The 17,497-nt window shown below is 40.7% G+C and overlaps 1 protein-coding gene across 1 annotated transcript in view; it reads left to right on the top strand.

The window, feature by feature from the left end:
* Positions 1-17,497, top strand: part of KIF5C (kinesin family member 5C) — a 153,658-nt gene that overhangs the window by 104,124 nt on the left and 32,037 nt on the right. The window contains exons 13-17 of the mRNA XM_050752192.1: positions 1,665-1,733; positions 4,092-4,298; positions 6,422-6,568; positions 13,736-13,924; positions 17,117-17,234. Coding sequence (XP_050608149.1) covers positions 1,665-1,733; positions 4,092-4,298; positions 6,422-6,568; positions 13,736-13,924; positions 17,117-17,234 — 730 coding nt within the window. The remainder of the gene's footprint in view (positions 1-1,664; positions 1,734-4,091; positions 4,299-6,421; positions 6,569-13,735; positions 13,925-17,116; positions 17,235-17,497) is intronic.

Genomic DNA, 17,497 nt, shown 5'->3' with positions numbered 1-17,497 from the left:
CATCTTCAGGCTTTGAAATGAGCACAGTGTAAGGACAGAGTTTACTCCATTTCTCTCCTTTCATGGTTTATATCACTTGTAGTGCTTGTCCATTTGTCCCAGGAGAAGAGATGGTGGCTCTCCAATGGTAAACTCTTTGAATCCTTTATGCTAAGTTGTTTAATATTTAAGTGCTCAGGAACATAAACACAAAATCGGTCCTGGTAACTGACATGCTACATTTATAAAGTAGAAGAGAAAATATATCTACAGAATAGTCTTCTAGTTGTAGAAGTGCCAGTTTTTGGAGGTTTCATTCTGATATAATTTCCCTAACTCACCTGCCAGAAATATGATTCGTGCAGGAAAATAGAACCGTTAAAGAAACATTGGTGTAAAGAGTTCAGTAGAAACAGGATCTCTCTGAGCAGAAAAGTGAAGCCAAATGATATTCTACATAAAGGACAAGGAGATTCAAATCCTTTATGGCTGATTTTAGAATTTTCTTTCTCCATGGAAAGCATTAGTTTGTGACATTAAATTAACATGATTCAAATGTATGCATAGATACCGCCAAACAGGCTGGGGACTATCCCGTGGAACATTGAGGTTCTGTGACCCAGGCCCTTAAGTGTGGGTTGGATTTCATCTGTGGAAAAGGCAAAAGGCACAGTACAGGGTGCGTTTTTTTGGGCTACTGATGAAAACACCTAGGCAGGACCTGGCACGAAGAAGTGCCCAAGGATGCTCAATTGAATCTGACGCTGTCTGTTGTTTAGACCGTCGAAGCCAGGTTGTTATCTTCCCAGGCTGTTTTAAATTTTATTTGAAGTCGTGAAAATAATGCAGCGAAGACTGTGTTTTTTATGTAGTTAGCCGTCATCTGTCTGCTGCTTAGCCTGCACTGGGGGTGGACCGAGTCTAAGGGGAGGTGGGGAGAGGTAGGCAGCAAATACCCTTGCTTTTGTGGCAGCAACACCTAGTGGCAGAAAATGAGAGAGAGAAGAGAGAATTTGCCTTTCCCACTTCAGTGGCAGCCGAGAAAGTAAGCATGAATGCTTCTGCCCCTCAGCTGCTCTGAGGTTTTTTTGTTTTTTGGTTTTTTCGTTTGTTTGTTTGTTTTTAAATTGTTAAGAAAATTAACTTCCAGTCGAGAGGAAGGTCTTCCAGTGTCAAATCTCCAGTTCATGTTTCTCCGGTCTGAGAGGTTTGAAGTGGAAACGTTGGCTCTCCCTACCGATCCGGTGGTAGCACTCCTGCTTACTGATGTGTTTGACAAGACTTGGGACAATAATATATGATAGTGCAGCTAGATAGAAATTCACTCCTTTATTTTTTGAATTAGGAATTTCACTCTTAACATCTTTGAATTAGAAGGGATATCTCTAACGTCCCTTTCAGTTCCCAAACTCTAGATCTCTGATTTCTCAATGAGCAGGAATTGAGTTGAATGTGCAGGATATTACATTTCCAGAATATTCAGCTGTTTCATCTGCTGAGAAAGGTGGGTGAAGAGGTATTTTAAGTGAATGAGATCTCGGAACCTGCCTGCTTTCTGTGCAGCAACGCCACACCATTCCTTCCTTCTTATTAGCAAGCTTATGGTAGTCGCCTGTCATTGGGAGACTGGGATATCAAAAATGACATAACTAACAAAAAAAACCAAACATGATGTTTCGTTTCAGGATGATGAAATTAACCAGCAGAGCCAGCTGGCTGAAAAGCTGAAGCAACAGATGTTGGATCAGGACGAGGTAAAGAATGCAATATATTTTTTTTCCACAAAGTTCTTCTATTACTCTTTGTTGTTGATGTTTATTCAGGAATTTAATTGGCAAAGAAGCTTTTCATAATCACAGAATCATGTGGAAATTTCTTGGTAGATTTCCCTTCACTGCCTCTAACAAGCTGATTATCACTGAATTTAGAAAATACATATCTGACTTTCAAAAACCCCTGATGTTTTGAGATTGAGTAGCCAGTGGCTACACTTCGTCCTGGAAGGGCAGAGACCTTTGGTTGGGTGATCAGGCAAAGATGATCCTTTTTTATTTTTATTTGTTTTGAGACAGGGTCTCTCTGTTGTCCAGGCTGGAATGCAGTGGTGCAATCATGGCTCACTGCAACCTCCAGGGCTCAAGTGATCTTCCCGCGTAAGACTCTCAAGTAGCTAAGACTGCAAGAGTGTGCCACCATACCTAGCTAGTTTTTTAATATTTTAAGACAGAGTTTCTCTGTGTTGCTAAGGGTGATCTTGAACTCCTGGTCTCAAGCATGCCTCCTGCCTTGGCTCCCAAAGCACTGGGATTACAGGTGTGGGCCACCACACCTGGCCTTGGGCAAGGATGATTCTGCCTCCAAATACCCAGCAATACTGTGTCCTGTTGTTTGAGTCCTACTTCAGTTTTGCAATCAGCTGGCTCAGATCTTTGATATACACCATGTTCTCCTGCTGTCCTGTAGGGATACACAAACAAAAACAAAAATAGAAGGTAGAGGAGGGGAAGGCAAAGAGAACGGGGCCCGAGTACTGTGCCAGCGTGTATTTAATACACTAAAAAGGAGGCAAATTGTTTTCAGTCTCTCCCCAAAGGCATTCAGTTCTTCAGTAAGTGTTTTTATTACACTGTGTTTCGCCAAGTATTTTACAAACAAGAACCTAAGCAAAGGATAGCCAGCCAACCTATCAAACATGCACAATTAATAATTCCCTTGCTGAGGACCGTTTAAGTGTTGTTCTCTTTTGTGCTTTAAGCTGCTTTCTGCTTCGTTGCTGAAATGCTATGGATTGAATCCCACTGTGCAATGACAGCAGGTGCCTGGGTTCCTGTCCTCAGTCCCAGGCCTCTGTAGGCATAAAGGACTCTGTAACCATTTCCTTCCTCTTTGTTCCTCTTCATCTCTTTAGGGCAATGATTACCTCCCCTGCCCAAACACTTCCCTTGATAGAGAGACAAGCTACACTTTTATAATCAGGTGAACCATATTTCCTTATTCTCTCTCTCTTAGCTATAGTCGAGGCCTTCCATTTGCTTGAGTTTCCTGCCCTCTACCTCCCATTCTACTCCAGTCTCCCCAACATTGGCACAGCTGCTTGAGATAAACTTTCCTTCTTGTTACTGTTAAAACTCCTTAACATTTTTATTTTTCTATACTATCAAGGCAGTATCTGTTCAATAAAGGAAAACCAATATAGGAACAAAGATAGTGAGAGCATCGGCAAGCCCAGATATTTGCTTTTAACTAATGATAATGTTTGGGGTACATCCTTCTATATCTTCATGATGGTTGTTAAAAAAAGGTGACCGATCACTCTTGTACACTGTTATAGTTGATTGTGAAGTCAACCTGTTTACAATGTGAAATCCTGATAACATGTAAAAACTATGTAAGTGTTATTCGTTGTCATTTCCTTGGAAATGACTCAGATCTTTTGTTTGTTTGTTTATTTATTTATTATTTAGATGAAGTCTCACTCTGTTGCCCAGGCTGGAGTGCAGTGGCATGATCTCGGCTCCCTACAACCTCTGCCTCCCGGGTTCAAGCGATTCTCCTGCCTCAGCCTCCCGAATAGCTGGGATTATAGGTGTGCACTACCATACCCAGCTATTTTTTTTTTGTATTTTTAGTAGAGGTGGGATTTTGCCATGTTGGCCAGGCTGTTCTTGAACTCCTGACCTCAGGTGATCCACCTGCCTTGGCTTCTCAAAGTGCTGAGATTACAGGCATGAGCCACTGCGCCTGGCCCCATCCTTTGCTTAAAATATGGAATAGCTATAAAATGCAGTGATTTTTGATGTGTGATTCATTCTTTGAGTTAAGGGTATACAGCTGTAAACTAACAACAACAACAACAACAAAAACAACATATGAAAAACAACATACAAAACAAAACACATGCGCACAAAGCAGATTTTTGCAATGAGAGCATATCTGCCTTTTTCTTTTATTTTTTTATCGTCTGGACCATACAGTGGGGTTTCCCATCATCCTGAACTTTTCCAACTTGTTTTCTTATATCTGGTTTTTAAATTACTTACTTTTGGATACAGCACAGAACATAAACATTTGAACATTAGATTCACAAGTTCCATGCCATCTCATTTTCCCAGCTTTTAGCTTCCACAAGAAGAGATTATGAGAAGATACAGGAGGAACTGACACGTCTCCAGATTGAAAATGAGGCAGCCAAGGATGAGGTGAAAGAAGTTCTCCAGGCCCTGGAGGAGCTGGCTGTCAATTATGACCAGAAATCACAGGAAGTGGAGGATAAGACCAGGGCCAATGAGCAGCTGACAGATGAGCTGGCCCAGAAAACGGTTGGAGCATTTGTGTCTAGGGGGTGGGACTTCCTTGGCTGCCATTCCTGTACTCATATTGATATTCATTGACAGACATGGTATAAGGAGGCAGTAGCTGAATAGTTATTCAGTGTTAGATGCATTCCCTGAGGTCCCTCCAACAATTGAAATACTTCATGCAAGTGATTTTTGTTCACTCATCCTGGAACTGCACATCATGACTGTTTTATATCCAGAGAGTTGATAACATTAGTGGGGATGCTTTGTGGGAATAGTCACAAGAGTGCAGACTTTGGAGCCAGAAAAATCTTAGTTACAAGTCTGACTTCATAACTCTTAGACCTTAGCTGAGACAGTTAAGCTTCGTGAGTATTCATTCCCTTATCTGTAAAAATGGTGATGATAACATGCTGCTTGCATGGTGTGAGGATTAGTGACAGTCTATGTAAAGCACTTAGTGCACATCTGTGCATATGCTACAGTATCAATACATACATCTCAAAGCATTGCTACTGGCAAGAGTGGGGTCCCGTGGAAGATACGGACTTCACTCTTCTTGCTTATACCCTCCTGAATGAATTCCATTCCCTCCAGTCAGCTTCTTGTCCTGGCTGTTACCTTCAGGAGCCTGGAACTAAGCTGCCCTTGTTTGTTTGTTTGCTGTTCTGTTTTAAGCCAGTGCTTCAGCCTGCACATTCCCTTATTTCCAGATTCTCCAAATGAAAGACGCCGTAGGTTCTGCAGTGAGCTAGCGGTAGCAGGAGCAGTGAGTGTTTGGCATGGCGGGGTGGAATATGTCCTTTTCTACCTGGAAAATGGGTGGTGGAGAAGCTGACTGGCTCTAACCTGCTGTCCTTAGTACCTCTGCCCAGTGGCCTGGTGTCCTGGGCTTGTGCCCAGCCTGCTTTGTGGAAAGCATCCAGTTTAAAAAGAAGTAGCAGATGGCGCAGGAGAATGCTGATCTGCCGACTGTGAGGCTGACAGGAAATGCTCCTCACGGCATACATTCAGCTGCATGGAGGAAGACTTCTCTAGCAGCTTCCCAAGATGGGGACTACTGCCTCTGAGGATTTTAAAAACAAGATGACATAAGCAGTTGGCAATACCAAACAAAATAAAACAAACTCATTCCGAAGTGGCTTAGGAAAGGGGGCGACTTAGATTTCCTCTGCTTAGTGTTTTCTATCGGATTATTTTAATTAGTCCTTCATATTACTTGCTTCTTAAAACAATGAAACATTTTTCATAATACAGTTTTTAATTTGTCATGAAACCAAAGTATTACTAGATTGGTGTAGAAGGCTATTAAAATTATACAGATTGTTTAAAAATGCTGTAGCTGCATATGGGAGAATTTTATAAATAGATAACCGTTTTCCTGATGTTGAATGTTAGTTAAGAATACATACCTTTTGGCAAGATACATGAAGGATGAAAAAGAGAAGAGTTTATTAAAGTTTGACAAGAAAATAGAGCTTCTGCTATATAATGAGAAACCAACTATTTGTTGGTTTTTAATAAGTAATCTATTGTTGGTTTGTAATAAGTAACCTAATTTTGAAAAAAGATGAGTGTTTTTAATTCAGCTTCACTCTGAAAATTTGAAGACTTTTTTTTTTGAAGTTGTTTTCTAAACTTATTAAACTACCTCTTGGCCATCTATTCTAGACCCATCTGTCTTTATCAATTTAGGTGGGAATATGGAGGTGGCCCAGGGAGCAGGTTTGTTTAGGAGTGGAGGTGGGGACCCTTGCAGGTAAGTTTAGACCCTGAAATGAAACAGATAGGACTAACATAGAATATCTGGTAAGTAGGAAGATGCAATTACATGTTATAAACTTAAGGACTTCTTTTTTGGCTTTTACTTATTTTTAATAACTTATTTCCCTGACTTGGAATTGTCATCTGATATGTAGACATATAATGTATCAGGCCATGTGATATAACTTGTTGATAAAGAGTTCATCTTCTTATCCAAGAGTGCAGTGCTATGCGAGAGTTTGCCTTAAAAGAATTCTTAGGTTGAAGTCATGTAAGTCATGTCAAAGAACTCCATTCTACATGATGGTGTTATGTGTAATGTGGAGTGTATGAAATTGATGGGCAACTCTTTGAATCTGTTGTTGAAATTTGTTTTTCAGACTACATTAACAACCACGCAGAGAGAGCTGAGCCAGCTACAAGAGCTTAGCAACCACCAGAAGAAAAGGGCAACTGAGATTCTGAATTTGCTGTTGAAAGATCTGGGGGAGATTGGTGGAATTATTGGCACCAATGATGTGAAAACTGTAAGCCAGCCCTTCTTTTATCTTCTCTACCTGCTCCTATCAAGTTAGCAGGGTCTGTGCTTGACTCTTTTAAGCATTCAATGCTTAGCACTGTGCTTTGCATCTGCCATGTGCTGGTTAATGTTTGAATGAATGAAAAAAGGGCTAATTGAATGACTGAGTGAATTGTTTGTTGGGGTGAGGAGGAGGAGAAAAAAAATGATCTTTCAGGTCTAGGCAATGTCTTCAAATCTTGGTTGGCTTTGTGTAAATTGGTTTATTTCTCAAACTTATTTCCTAATGTTGCAGAAGTTTGGAATTAAATCGCTTAAGCAACAGTTCTATTCTCAGAATTGTGTTTTTCCTTTTCTAAAAGAACCCAGTGGAGTGAAAATTCTCCAACAAGTCGACGTGAAAGTATTAGGATTCTAACAGTGGCTTAAGCAATAAAATCATATTTAATTATTCACAATATGAGAAGTCTAAAATCTTGCTACTCAGGGTGTGATCTTCCTCACCTAGGAGCTTATTGGAACTACAGCCTCTCAGGCCCCACTCAGACCTATTGAATCAAAATCTGCACTTTAACAAGATTCTCCAGGTGATTCTTTATGCTTATTAAAGTTTGAGAACCAAATTTTGGTTTGGTGCCATGGCTCAACGATGTCAAATTCTCAGGCTTTTTCTCTATTTCCTTTCTCCTGTCCTCAGCCTGTTTCCTTTTCATAATCCAGATGATTGTGCCTCATGGTAGCAAAATAGCTGCTGTAGTACCGATCATCACATCCTCACTCAACCACATCCAAGGCTTAATCCAGGAGGGAAATGTATCCCAGAAGTCCCCAGGAGACATATCCTTACACTTCATTGGCCAGAATTGGATCACATGACCACTCCACATTTCTGGGAAAGCAAAGGGGAATAGGATTACTATAATTGGCATAAATCAATCATCCAATCATGATGAATCCCTTGGGGTTGTACACATTGTTGTTCTTGTTTTTTGTTTTTTTTTTTTTTTTTTTTTTTTAAGACAGTGTTTTGCTTTTGTCGCCCAGGCTGGAGTGCAGTGGCACAATCTCAGCTCACTGCAACCTCTGCCTCCTGGGTTCAAGCAATTCTCATGCCTCAGTCTGCTGAGTAGCTGGGATTACAGGCATGTGCCACCAGGCCCTGCTAATTTTTGTATTATTATTATTTTTTTAAGTAGAGGCGGGGTTTCTCCATGTTGGCCAGGCTGGTCTCAAATTCCTGGCCTCAAGTGTTTTGCTCGCCTCTGCCTCCCAAAGTGCTGGGAATACAGGCGTGAGCCACCACATCTGGCCATTGGTGCTGTTGACAGCAAGAAAGTCAGAGATGTGGGGATAATAGGGGTGGTATAAAGCTGTCCAGAAGCTAGGAATAGAAGGAAGAGATAGAATTAAAAATGGTATCAGCCAAGAACAGGTAACAATTTGCTGGAATATAGAAAGGCCAATTGTTGTCATTAACCAAAAAAAAGGATAGAGACATTTTTAAAACAAAACAAAGCTTTATTGAGGCATAATTTACATAAAGCTGCACATATTTAAAGTATGCAGTCTGAGAAATTTTGACATATGTGTACAGTCATGAAACCATCAGCACCATTAAGATAATGAATGTGTCCATCTCTCCCAAAAGTATGTGGGGGAGGTTTCTGGTCTCTCTATTTTGTTTCATGGATCAAATCTTTCTGCCAATACCACAATGTTTTGATCACCATAGCTTTATAATAATATAGCCTGTTATACAAAGGAGTCATTGACGAATATATGTTGATTTTGTTGAGCTGGGGAATGGTATTACATTGCTTACCTTACATGTCACAATTTCCTGAAACCAAATTCTTTGAATTTAGCCATTTTATCTTTAAAAGGCTGAATTCTACATCAGTCTGCTTAGTGGGAACACTCAAGTTGTGAGTTGGGATTGTTAAATACTGGAAAATGCTCCCAAGATCAGGCTTCTTTTGTAGACTATTTCTGGGAAATGTTGAAAGCCCTTTTTGGATGGCGTTAACAAGTCTCAGCTTAGAGTACATGACCTCTCATAAACGTAACCATTCTTTCATGGAACATTCATTGTAACCGATTATTTCATAAATCCTTGTGAATGAATCTAATTCTAGCACAGACTTCTCAGATACTATAGAGTTAATCTTATTAAGCTTCAGTTTGGTGATTTTGTATTTGAAGATTTAATTTTTTGAACCATACATTGGTGTTGAGCAATAAAATTTGATGTGAGGTGATTAAGTGGCCTCAAAATATGAAGGTGGAGTTGATTTATGGGAAGTTGATGCTTGCTGCTGATAACGATAAAGGAAGAAGGTATTTTTATGCTAAGTTCTAAAATAGAGCTGATGAAAATGCTAATGAAATCAGGAGTGTCTGGGTGCTTCAGTATTGAAAAAAGAGTCTTTACTTTTGGGACTCTGAAGTATGATTGAGATTGAGATTATTTTTAAATAATCAATTGCATGTTTTTGAGATTATTTTTGGATTCCAGACATTGGATATCCTAGTTAATTTCATTGATAGCCCTCATTTATATCATTCTTGTTTTTTTCGTATAATTATGAGTTCATCATTAGGGTGATGAGAGCCAATGGAGTAGTATGACTTTGGGTGAGTCACTGTACTTCTTTGGGCTTCATTTTTCTAATTTATAAAATGACAAGATAAGCTCAGACAATATCGAAGATTGTCATCTCAGAAATTACATGACTTCTGCACATTTGTTTTAGATTTATCCTTATAGGTACAGGTACTTTTCTTATTGGTCATAACTGTGAATTGATATGGTAATTCTTTTGATATAGGAGAATGAACAGATCAAGGAAATTTTCTTCAGTGGTTTTGTATTTTTGTTCCTAAAATGCCATTTAATTTTCACAAGGTCCTTCCTGGTAGGACTCTGGGATGGGGGGAAAATGTGGCCCTTGGAGCCTTCCCCAGTCCATAGTTCTAGAATATGACAGCTCTGAACAGCCAGAAAACAGAAAAACCCATATATCCTCAGCTCAATCATGTCTTGAAACATTTCCAGAGTCCAGTCATTTTGTCTCATCAACAAAACAAGATGAGTCCAGCGTATAACAAGATGAGCCCAGTGATAGCTTTATCCGAGTTTATGAGTGAGCCTTCTCTTCCTTTCATGTACTGGTGGCACTGAACTGTCAAGAGAAGTATGATGAGGTCCATACATTTGGAAAGGAGAGCTTTATTTTTCATAAAGGGTTGCAGGCTGCAGGATGACCATTCTTACAGGTTGGGAAGTGTAACCTCTGGCCAGAAAGCCACTTTGAGGGTGGAAAGAATAAGAAAGGGATTTATGTTTTTCACAGGGTGGCCAAATATACTTATTCAACAGATTACAGGAGGAGTTATGAAGATTCATGAAGGAGTGGCATGTGCATGTATAGTAGGAAAACATGTATGCAACATGGGTCCATGTTCACTTTGGTTTAGAGACTTAACATTTAAATGTATTATAATTAGGCCCTATACATCAAAGGGTAAAGCAGAGGACATGAAGGCTCTCTGTGTGCAGCCTTAGTAGCCTGCCCAGAACCAGAACCACTTCGTGGTTGGTGGTCTCTTGTTGGGGAAGGAACACTGGTTGGTGGTTGTGTTGAAATTGCAAAAGAGAAGGGCAGGGGCAGGCCGTGGTTGATATCAGCAGTGAAGCAGTGGAGTGAATATTTCAAAAGGGCTGGCTTCTGTTTAAACCTTGGGGAAGAAGGCCTACTGCCGATTGGCGAGGGAGGGGGTGTGACCAGGCGTTTCCAATTTCACAATCTGTCATGGCCTGGAACTCGGTATTTAACATTCCTCTGGGGTCTCCTTGGCCACGAGGGGGTGTGTTCAGTCATTTGGGGGTTTAGGATTTTATTTTTATTTCTTGGGGCCTACCTTACCTCACTACCTTCAAAGGAATCTAGCCAGAAACTGAATAGAAAGTTGAGGTAGAGTAAATGAACTGAATTGGACTCACTGCCTAATTTTCATTTGGCCCACACTGACTTGTAGGCCTTTAGATGTGAACATGCACCTTACTTACCTTGGGTGTGGTCTAGGAATGGCAGTAGTTCATCATCTTGCACAGCCACTCCATGCTTGAGAGACGGGGTAGGGAGGTGGAGAGGTGGGGGCGACTCCCTGTATAGGCAGGTAGAAGCAGCAGGCCACATCTTCCAAACATTTCATGACGGTGCGGTCTTTTCTCCTGGGTTGGTCATTGATACTGGATCCCATGGTCTAGTATGTACCTCTGGGGCATTATCAGACTCTGGGACAGTTATAAATAACATTTCAGCACAAACTGATTATTTTTTTTTTTTGAAATAACAGTGTCCTAAAATTACTGGAAACCTTTGAACATGAAACCACTAAATATATGAACTCTGTAGTGGTAAGAAACCTCACAGTTAAAAACCATTTGTTAGGGGTATTGTTTTTATCCATCAGACACAAACTCAAAATCTCCTTTTAGATCTCCAAGGACAAGAACTGGCTTCAGAAGTTATAGCTCTGGTTTGGAAGAAGAAATGTCTGGCTCTCATTTTGGAGGAAGCCCATCTTTATACATATCTATATTTTTACTCTTCCTCAATTTACATGGGATCTGGGCATAAAAGACAAAGTGTCCTACTTTAACAGACCTGGAAAAGAAGAGGGATTCATTCTCTTCCCAGGGTGCCAGAGCTGCTGGCTTAGCAGCGTTTTCCTACCAGGAGCTGGTGTAGGCTGTGAATTCCATGTGGAAGAGATGGATTTTACCTTATCTCTCTGCAGAAACTGGACAAGATGTAAGATACACCTGGTCAGGCTCAGAAAGGTGTTTCTCATCCCTCACCTACACTGGACTAAAGACAATGGCAGAACACACTGAACTTGAAGATTGCATGCTTTGGAATAGAAAAGGAATGTACTGAGGAAGGGTGTTGGTAGGCAGATCTTTGGCAGTCGGAAGTAAAATGGGTTTAACAAGGACCTCCATGAAGGTAGAGTCAGAAATAGATACTTGTCAATTTTCTTGCTGTTGACATACATTCTGCAGTATTATTGACACTGGAGTCACTTGACGTGTACTATTGTTGAGTTTTTTTTAAATTTTTAATTTTGATTTCAATAGATTTTTGGAGGACAGGTGGTGTTTGGTTACATGGATAAGTTCTTTAGTGGTGATTTCTGAGATTTTGGTGCACCCATCACGTAAGCAGTGTACACTGTACCCAATATGTACTCTTTTATCCCTCACCCCACTTCCCACCCTTTCCTCCATGTCCCCAAAGTCCGTTGTATCATTCTTATGCCTTTGTGTCCTCATAGCTAGCTTTCACTTATAAGTGAGAATATATGATGTTTGGTTTCCCGCTCTTGAGTTATTAATACTTCATTTAGAATAATGGTCTCCAATTCCACCTAGGTTGCTGCGAATGCCACTATTTCGTTCCTTTTTATGGCTGAGTAGTATTCCATGATTTTATATGTGTATATATATATACACATACACACACACCCCCCCACATTTTCGTTATCTACTCGTTACTGATGGGCATTTGGGCTGGTTCAATATTTTTGAAATTGCGAATTGTGCTGCCATGAACATGCATGTCTTTTTCATATAATGACATCTTTTCCTCTGGGTAGATACCCAGTAGTAGGATTGCTGGATCGAGTGGCAGATCTACTTTTAGTTCTTTAAAGAATCTCCACATTGTTTTCCATAGTGGTTGTACTAGTTTACATTCCCACCAGCAGTGTAAAAGCATTCCCTTTTCATCACATCCATGCCAACATCTATTATTTTTTAATTTTTTTGATTATGGCCAGTCTTGCAGAAACAAGGTGGTTTCACATTGTGGTTTTGATTTGCATTTCACTGATAATTAATGATGTTGAGCCTTTTCCATATGTTTGTTGGCCATTTATATTGTTGTTGAATTCTTATGGTAAGGTTGATGCCAAATTACAGGAACTCAGCAGCGTCTAGTGTACTTCATATTTGCTACCAAATTTCAAGGCTAATGCCTGATTCCATTTTTTTAGCCCTTAAATGTTTATTGAACAGATAGTTATATGATGAGTGAATGACAGCAATAACGACATAAGTGGGCACTCGGGAGTGTACTGTGGAACATCAAAAAACCATGGTTGGAGTCATTGTATTTCAACCAATGGAAGCCTCTGTTTCTGCGCCGGATTCTGGACGAGGTTCTTTGTTTTCTCTTAAGGTGCTAGGCTGCCCTCTGGTGGCTAAACAAAATATGCACACAGTTACTTGTTCATTTGGTCAATTGCTCTTAAAGACCCTGTTTGCATTGAGCCGATGGGTTTCTATCCCAAGTATCTTGCTTCAACTTTTGTTTCCAGTAGAGCTTTGAAACTTAGAAACCAAATATAGATCATGCAGGAATTCTGGCTGTCAGAATCTTCTCTTCTAAGGTGGATTTAGACTGTTGTTCTCAGAGGATCTTAAATAATGAGCTAGATTACTGTCTGCTTGAAAGGAGCAGGTGTGAAAAGGCAAAGGAAAATAGACTAGTAGTAGTAATGAAAAGTTATGCTGAGAAACCTTCATCAAGAAGCCCTTTGGTAATTCATAGTACATTCTTATTCATTCGATTTTCTATTTAATTGAGGACTAAACATGGAAACACCTTTTTATTTCAATCCTTGTTTATAGAAACATATTCAAGGCATTATACTACTTCTCTACCTGAATAAGCACACTATGGAGAACATTAATGAAGTTTTGATTTGAGTTTTTATAGGAATTCAGCATCACCTTTAGGAGCATTAGGTCTTGCTGCTGTTACAGAGATATAAGGTGTAAGACATTGAATGGAATACCTTTTTGAAGTTATCTCCTTTTAAAAATCTTCAGTGTTTCTTCTTATGCTGTCATCTCTCTAAAAATTGATGGTAATGAAAAACCTAATTAATTGAGGATTATATTTAGTAGGGGGTTTCAACTGAAAGTTTGACCTGAGGTTTAGGAGAACGTGGGGTTGAATGTTTAGTACTTTACGCTTGTCCTTTAATTGGGATTCTGAACCAGAAATCCATGGACACCTTGGGGATGTAGGGGCAGGTTTCAGGGGAGTCTGTGAACCTACAGAAATTGTGGGCAACATTTGAGTGTGTCCCCTCCTGTGCTCAGTTGGCAGATGTGAATGGAGTCATTGAGGAGGAGTTTACCATGGCCCGCCTGTACATCAGCAAGATGAAGTCAGAGGTCAAGTCCCTGGTGAACCGCAGCAAACAACTCGAGAGTGCCCAGATGGACTCCAACAGGAAGATGAACGCCAGCGAGCGGGAACTGGCAGCCTGCCAGCTGCTCATCTCCCAGGTGGGCCCTTCCCTTCCCCCTCATTGTCTTGAGATCTGCTGCCTCCATGCCCTTGCTGGTGCTGATGGTGCGCCATAGGCTTAGCTGATGGACTTTGCTTTGTGTAAGCTTGGCCTCCCCAGGCGATGGCAGCCCAGGTCTCTTCTTAGAGCTACATTTTGTTGTGAGAAATACATGAATTCTGATGAGTCGTTTCCCATAGATGGATGGCTAGCTAGCTAATGAATGTAAAAGATTGGGTGGAATCTCTAAAATTCCTATGAGTAAGGCAATATTCCCTCATCTTTTAATCTCTACCATAGGTCCACTTTAATATGGAAAAACAAACTACTACTAGTAGTAGTAGTAGCAAGTGGCATTTTATTGAGCTTTTACTATGTACCATATACCGTGCTAAGTACTTCACATGCATTTTCTCACTTAATCTTAAAAAAATCCTGGTAGGCAGGTTTTATTATTATTCCTCTGTTTCAGACAGGCAGCTGAGATTTAGATTAAATATATGTCCGAACACCTACAGCCAGTGAATGACAGAGCTGGGCTACTCAAAAAAATGTATGTGAACCCAAAGCCCATGTCTTCAGGGGCTGTTCAAGTCCCAGGGCACATTTCACTTGCCTATCGAGTAAGGCTGCTCTTCTTCCTATTGGAGTGGCATTTTCAGTTTAGTAAAGTAGCCTCAGAAAACAGCAACCCAGTTTCTGGGCTACCACTGATATCGGAGCTTGGTATTTGGGTCTGGCGTTTCCAGGAGGGGTCTAATTGTACACTACTTACTGCCTTATGCGAGGCATTAAAATAGGCTGTCATTTGGAGGAAACAGGAAACGGATACCAACATGGATTGGTGTGTCAAATAATACTGAGGCGGACAAAAGCATACTTTGTTCTGGTGTGCTTTTAACCATAATAATGTGTAATCACAGAAACATCTCCAACCTCTCTGTCTAAAATGAATCCACAAGGTTCCATTTTATAACCAACATAATAAGCAGAAATGTATTGAAAAGATTATTCCGCGCTAATGTGTGATAGTAAAATCGATATATTCATACATTGTTGAGAAAAGTATAATTTGGTCAGTCCTTTTGGAAAGCACTGTGGAAATCAGAAACCATAAAAATGTAAGTATAATTTAGTCCAGTAATTTCACTGACAGTATTTTTCATTGTTAATGAAAATGAAAAAAAATTTATTTCATATGGTATTCTCATTTCCTGATTAAAAATATTAAAAGCTTTTATGCAAGGTATTGAAGACAATGTTATTTTGGATTATAATAAAATAAATTGCCCAAATATCCACTGATAGACTAATAAGATAAAGTTACATGGAATAATATTATACAGCTCTTATAAAAAATGTAAAAACCTAGCCATTGGGAAAGTCTAATTATATAAAGTTACGTGAAAATGAAAATGCTGAGTTAGATTTATGTTGTGCTTTGCATTCCTGCAGATAAGACCAGGAATATCAGGGGGAAATAGTCGATACATTGGTTTATGGTTTACACCACTTTTTCTGGATTTGCTTTAGAATTTTATTTTTTATAATTATATAGTTATTATCTATGAAAAGTGAAAATAAAAACGATGTACATAAGGGAACAGTGCACCCCATATGTGATTTCTAGGTCATCTATGATACCAACAGCATGTGCTTTGACCAGCCTGCTTCTAACATTTGGGGGCCAAGGCAAGGGTACTAATAGAGACCCCATGGCCTGCAGCCCACCCTCTTCTCTTTCAGGCTGGACATACCAACTCCATGTCCAAGTCCCTTTTGCACCCGGTGTGAACTGATGGAACTGTTAGATGCCAGCTGCCATTTGTGTAAATGGGTGAGGAAGAGGTAGTGCCAGCCCTGGCCTTCAGACCTGGAGTAGGAAGTTTCTAGGTCCCCAGTACTCTGAGTGTGGTCTAGAGGAGACATAGGTTCAGGTGGACATGCTCCCTTGGCCTGTGAACTCTTTGCTTAGTGGAGTAGGGTGCAGCCAGAGGAGGGCCCAGTGGGGTACTCTGAATCGTCCAGGTCTCAGACTGACACTGACTTTGCTGTATGAGATCAGAGTCAAGAACATTAGGATGTGTTGAGTTTAAAGAGTACCTGTTCTAAAGTTCTCTTTCTACATCAGCAACAAACACAGGTTCCATTAGGTGGTGGTTTGCACTCTGCTACAATTCATACATTGCAAAGATTCGACCATTATTTCCGGAAGTTCAAAAGTAACAGAAACCATGGCTCTTTATTTTCTGATGTGATCTAAGGAACCTGGCAGTCTTTCCAGCTGAAATGCTATCTTCTGTGTTTACGTTCATCCTCGTCACCAAAAACTGTGCTTATAAGATGACTGCTCCAACGGAGTTGTGTTTTCCGGAGAAGTGATTTCATTAGATTAGAGCTCAGTCTCCAGGGTCTCCTGCCTAAAGCTGAGCTCCCTAGATCTGGAGAGGGAAGTGCTCTGTACACATTTTCCATCTGCCTAGAAGTTACCACTGTCCCTGTTCAGCCAACAAGCTCTCATTCATTCATTCATTCATTTCACTAGTATTTATTAAGCACCTACCCTCAGGGAGCTAACAACTAAAAAAGACAAGACAAATGATGTAGACATTAGGTGCTGTAAGAAAGTGTTGGGGCCTGAGTGATAAGGAGCTAGCCAGGGCAGTGTGTGTGTGTGTGTGTGGTGTGTGGTGGGTGGTGATGGTGGGGAGGGAAAGCTTCCGGGGAGAGGAAAATGCAAAGGTCCTGAGATGGGAATTGGTGTGTCTGAAGGACAGAAAAAGGAAAGACCTAATATTTGAATGGTGAAGATGGAATCCAGAGGTGCGTGTTCAATGAATGAGGCCTTCAGCCCCGCACTTTTCCCAGCCTGTTTCTCTCGTGCACGCTTTTCTCTGAGGAGCGAAACCCGCTTGGCCTTCGGCATCTCACGTTAAGTGGATGGTGAGGAGGGGCCTGCCATGAGTGGTGTCTGTGGGGAATGAAGCCAAGAAGCACAGGGAGAAGCAGAGGTCTGTCTTGGTGTGATTCTGAACACCAAGGCAAGGGTGAAATGGGCACCATTTGGTAGTGGCACTCAGAAAAGGGACTCAGGAACCCCTCCTGTCTCTCATTTTCCCACCAGTCAATTCCAGGCCAGCCTGGATGATCACCTGCTAGTCATTCACTCTTCCTTTTTGCTTGTTTAAAGCACGAAGCCAAGATCAAGTCTCTGACAGACTACATGCAGAACATGGAACAGAAGAGGAGGCAGCTAGAAGAGTCCCAGGACTCGCTCAGCGAAGAGCTGGCTAAGCTCCGAGCCCAGGGTAAATATTTGACTAACGCGCAGGTGTCAAACACCTGGCCTAAGGCAGACAGCCTCTGGTTGACTGGAATCATGATGTTTAGTTTTGCTTAGCTGAAGTATTTCTAGGTCTGCTGCAAACAATAGCATAACTGGAAAAAAGGGAGAGATTTCTATTTCTTTTTTTCTTTCTTTCTTTTTTTTTTTTTTTTTTTTGAGACAAGAGTCTCTCTCTGTTGCCCAGGCTGGAGTGCAGTCTGCGATCTCAGCTCACTGCAACCTCCA

This window comes from Macaca thibetana, chromosome 12, assembly GCF_024542745.1.
Source record: "Macaca thibetana thibetana isolate TM-01 chromosome 12, ASM2454274v1, whole genome shotgun sequence".
Classification (NCBI taxonomy): domain Eukaryota; kingdom Metazoa; phylum Chordata; class Mammalia; order Primates; family Cercopithecidae; genus Macaca; species Macaca thibetana.
Note: the sequence above shows the minus strand (reverse complement) of the source record. Positions and strands in the feature narration are given on the sequence as shown.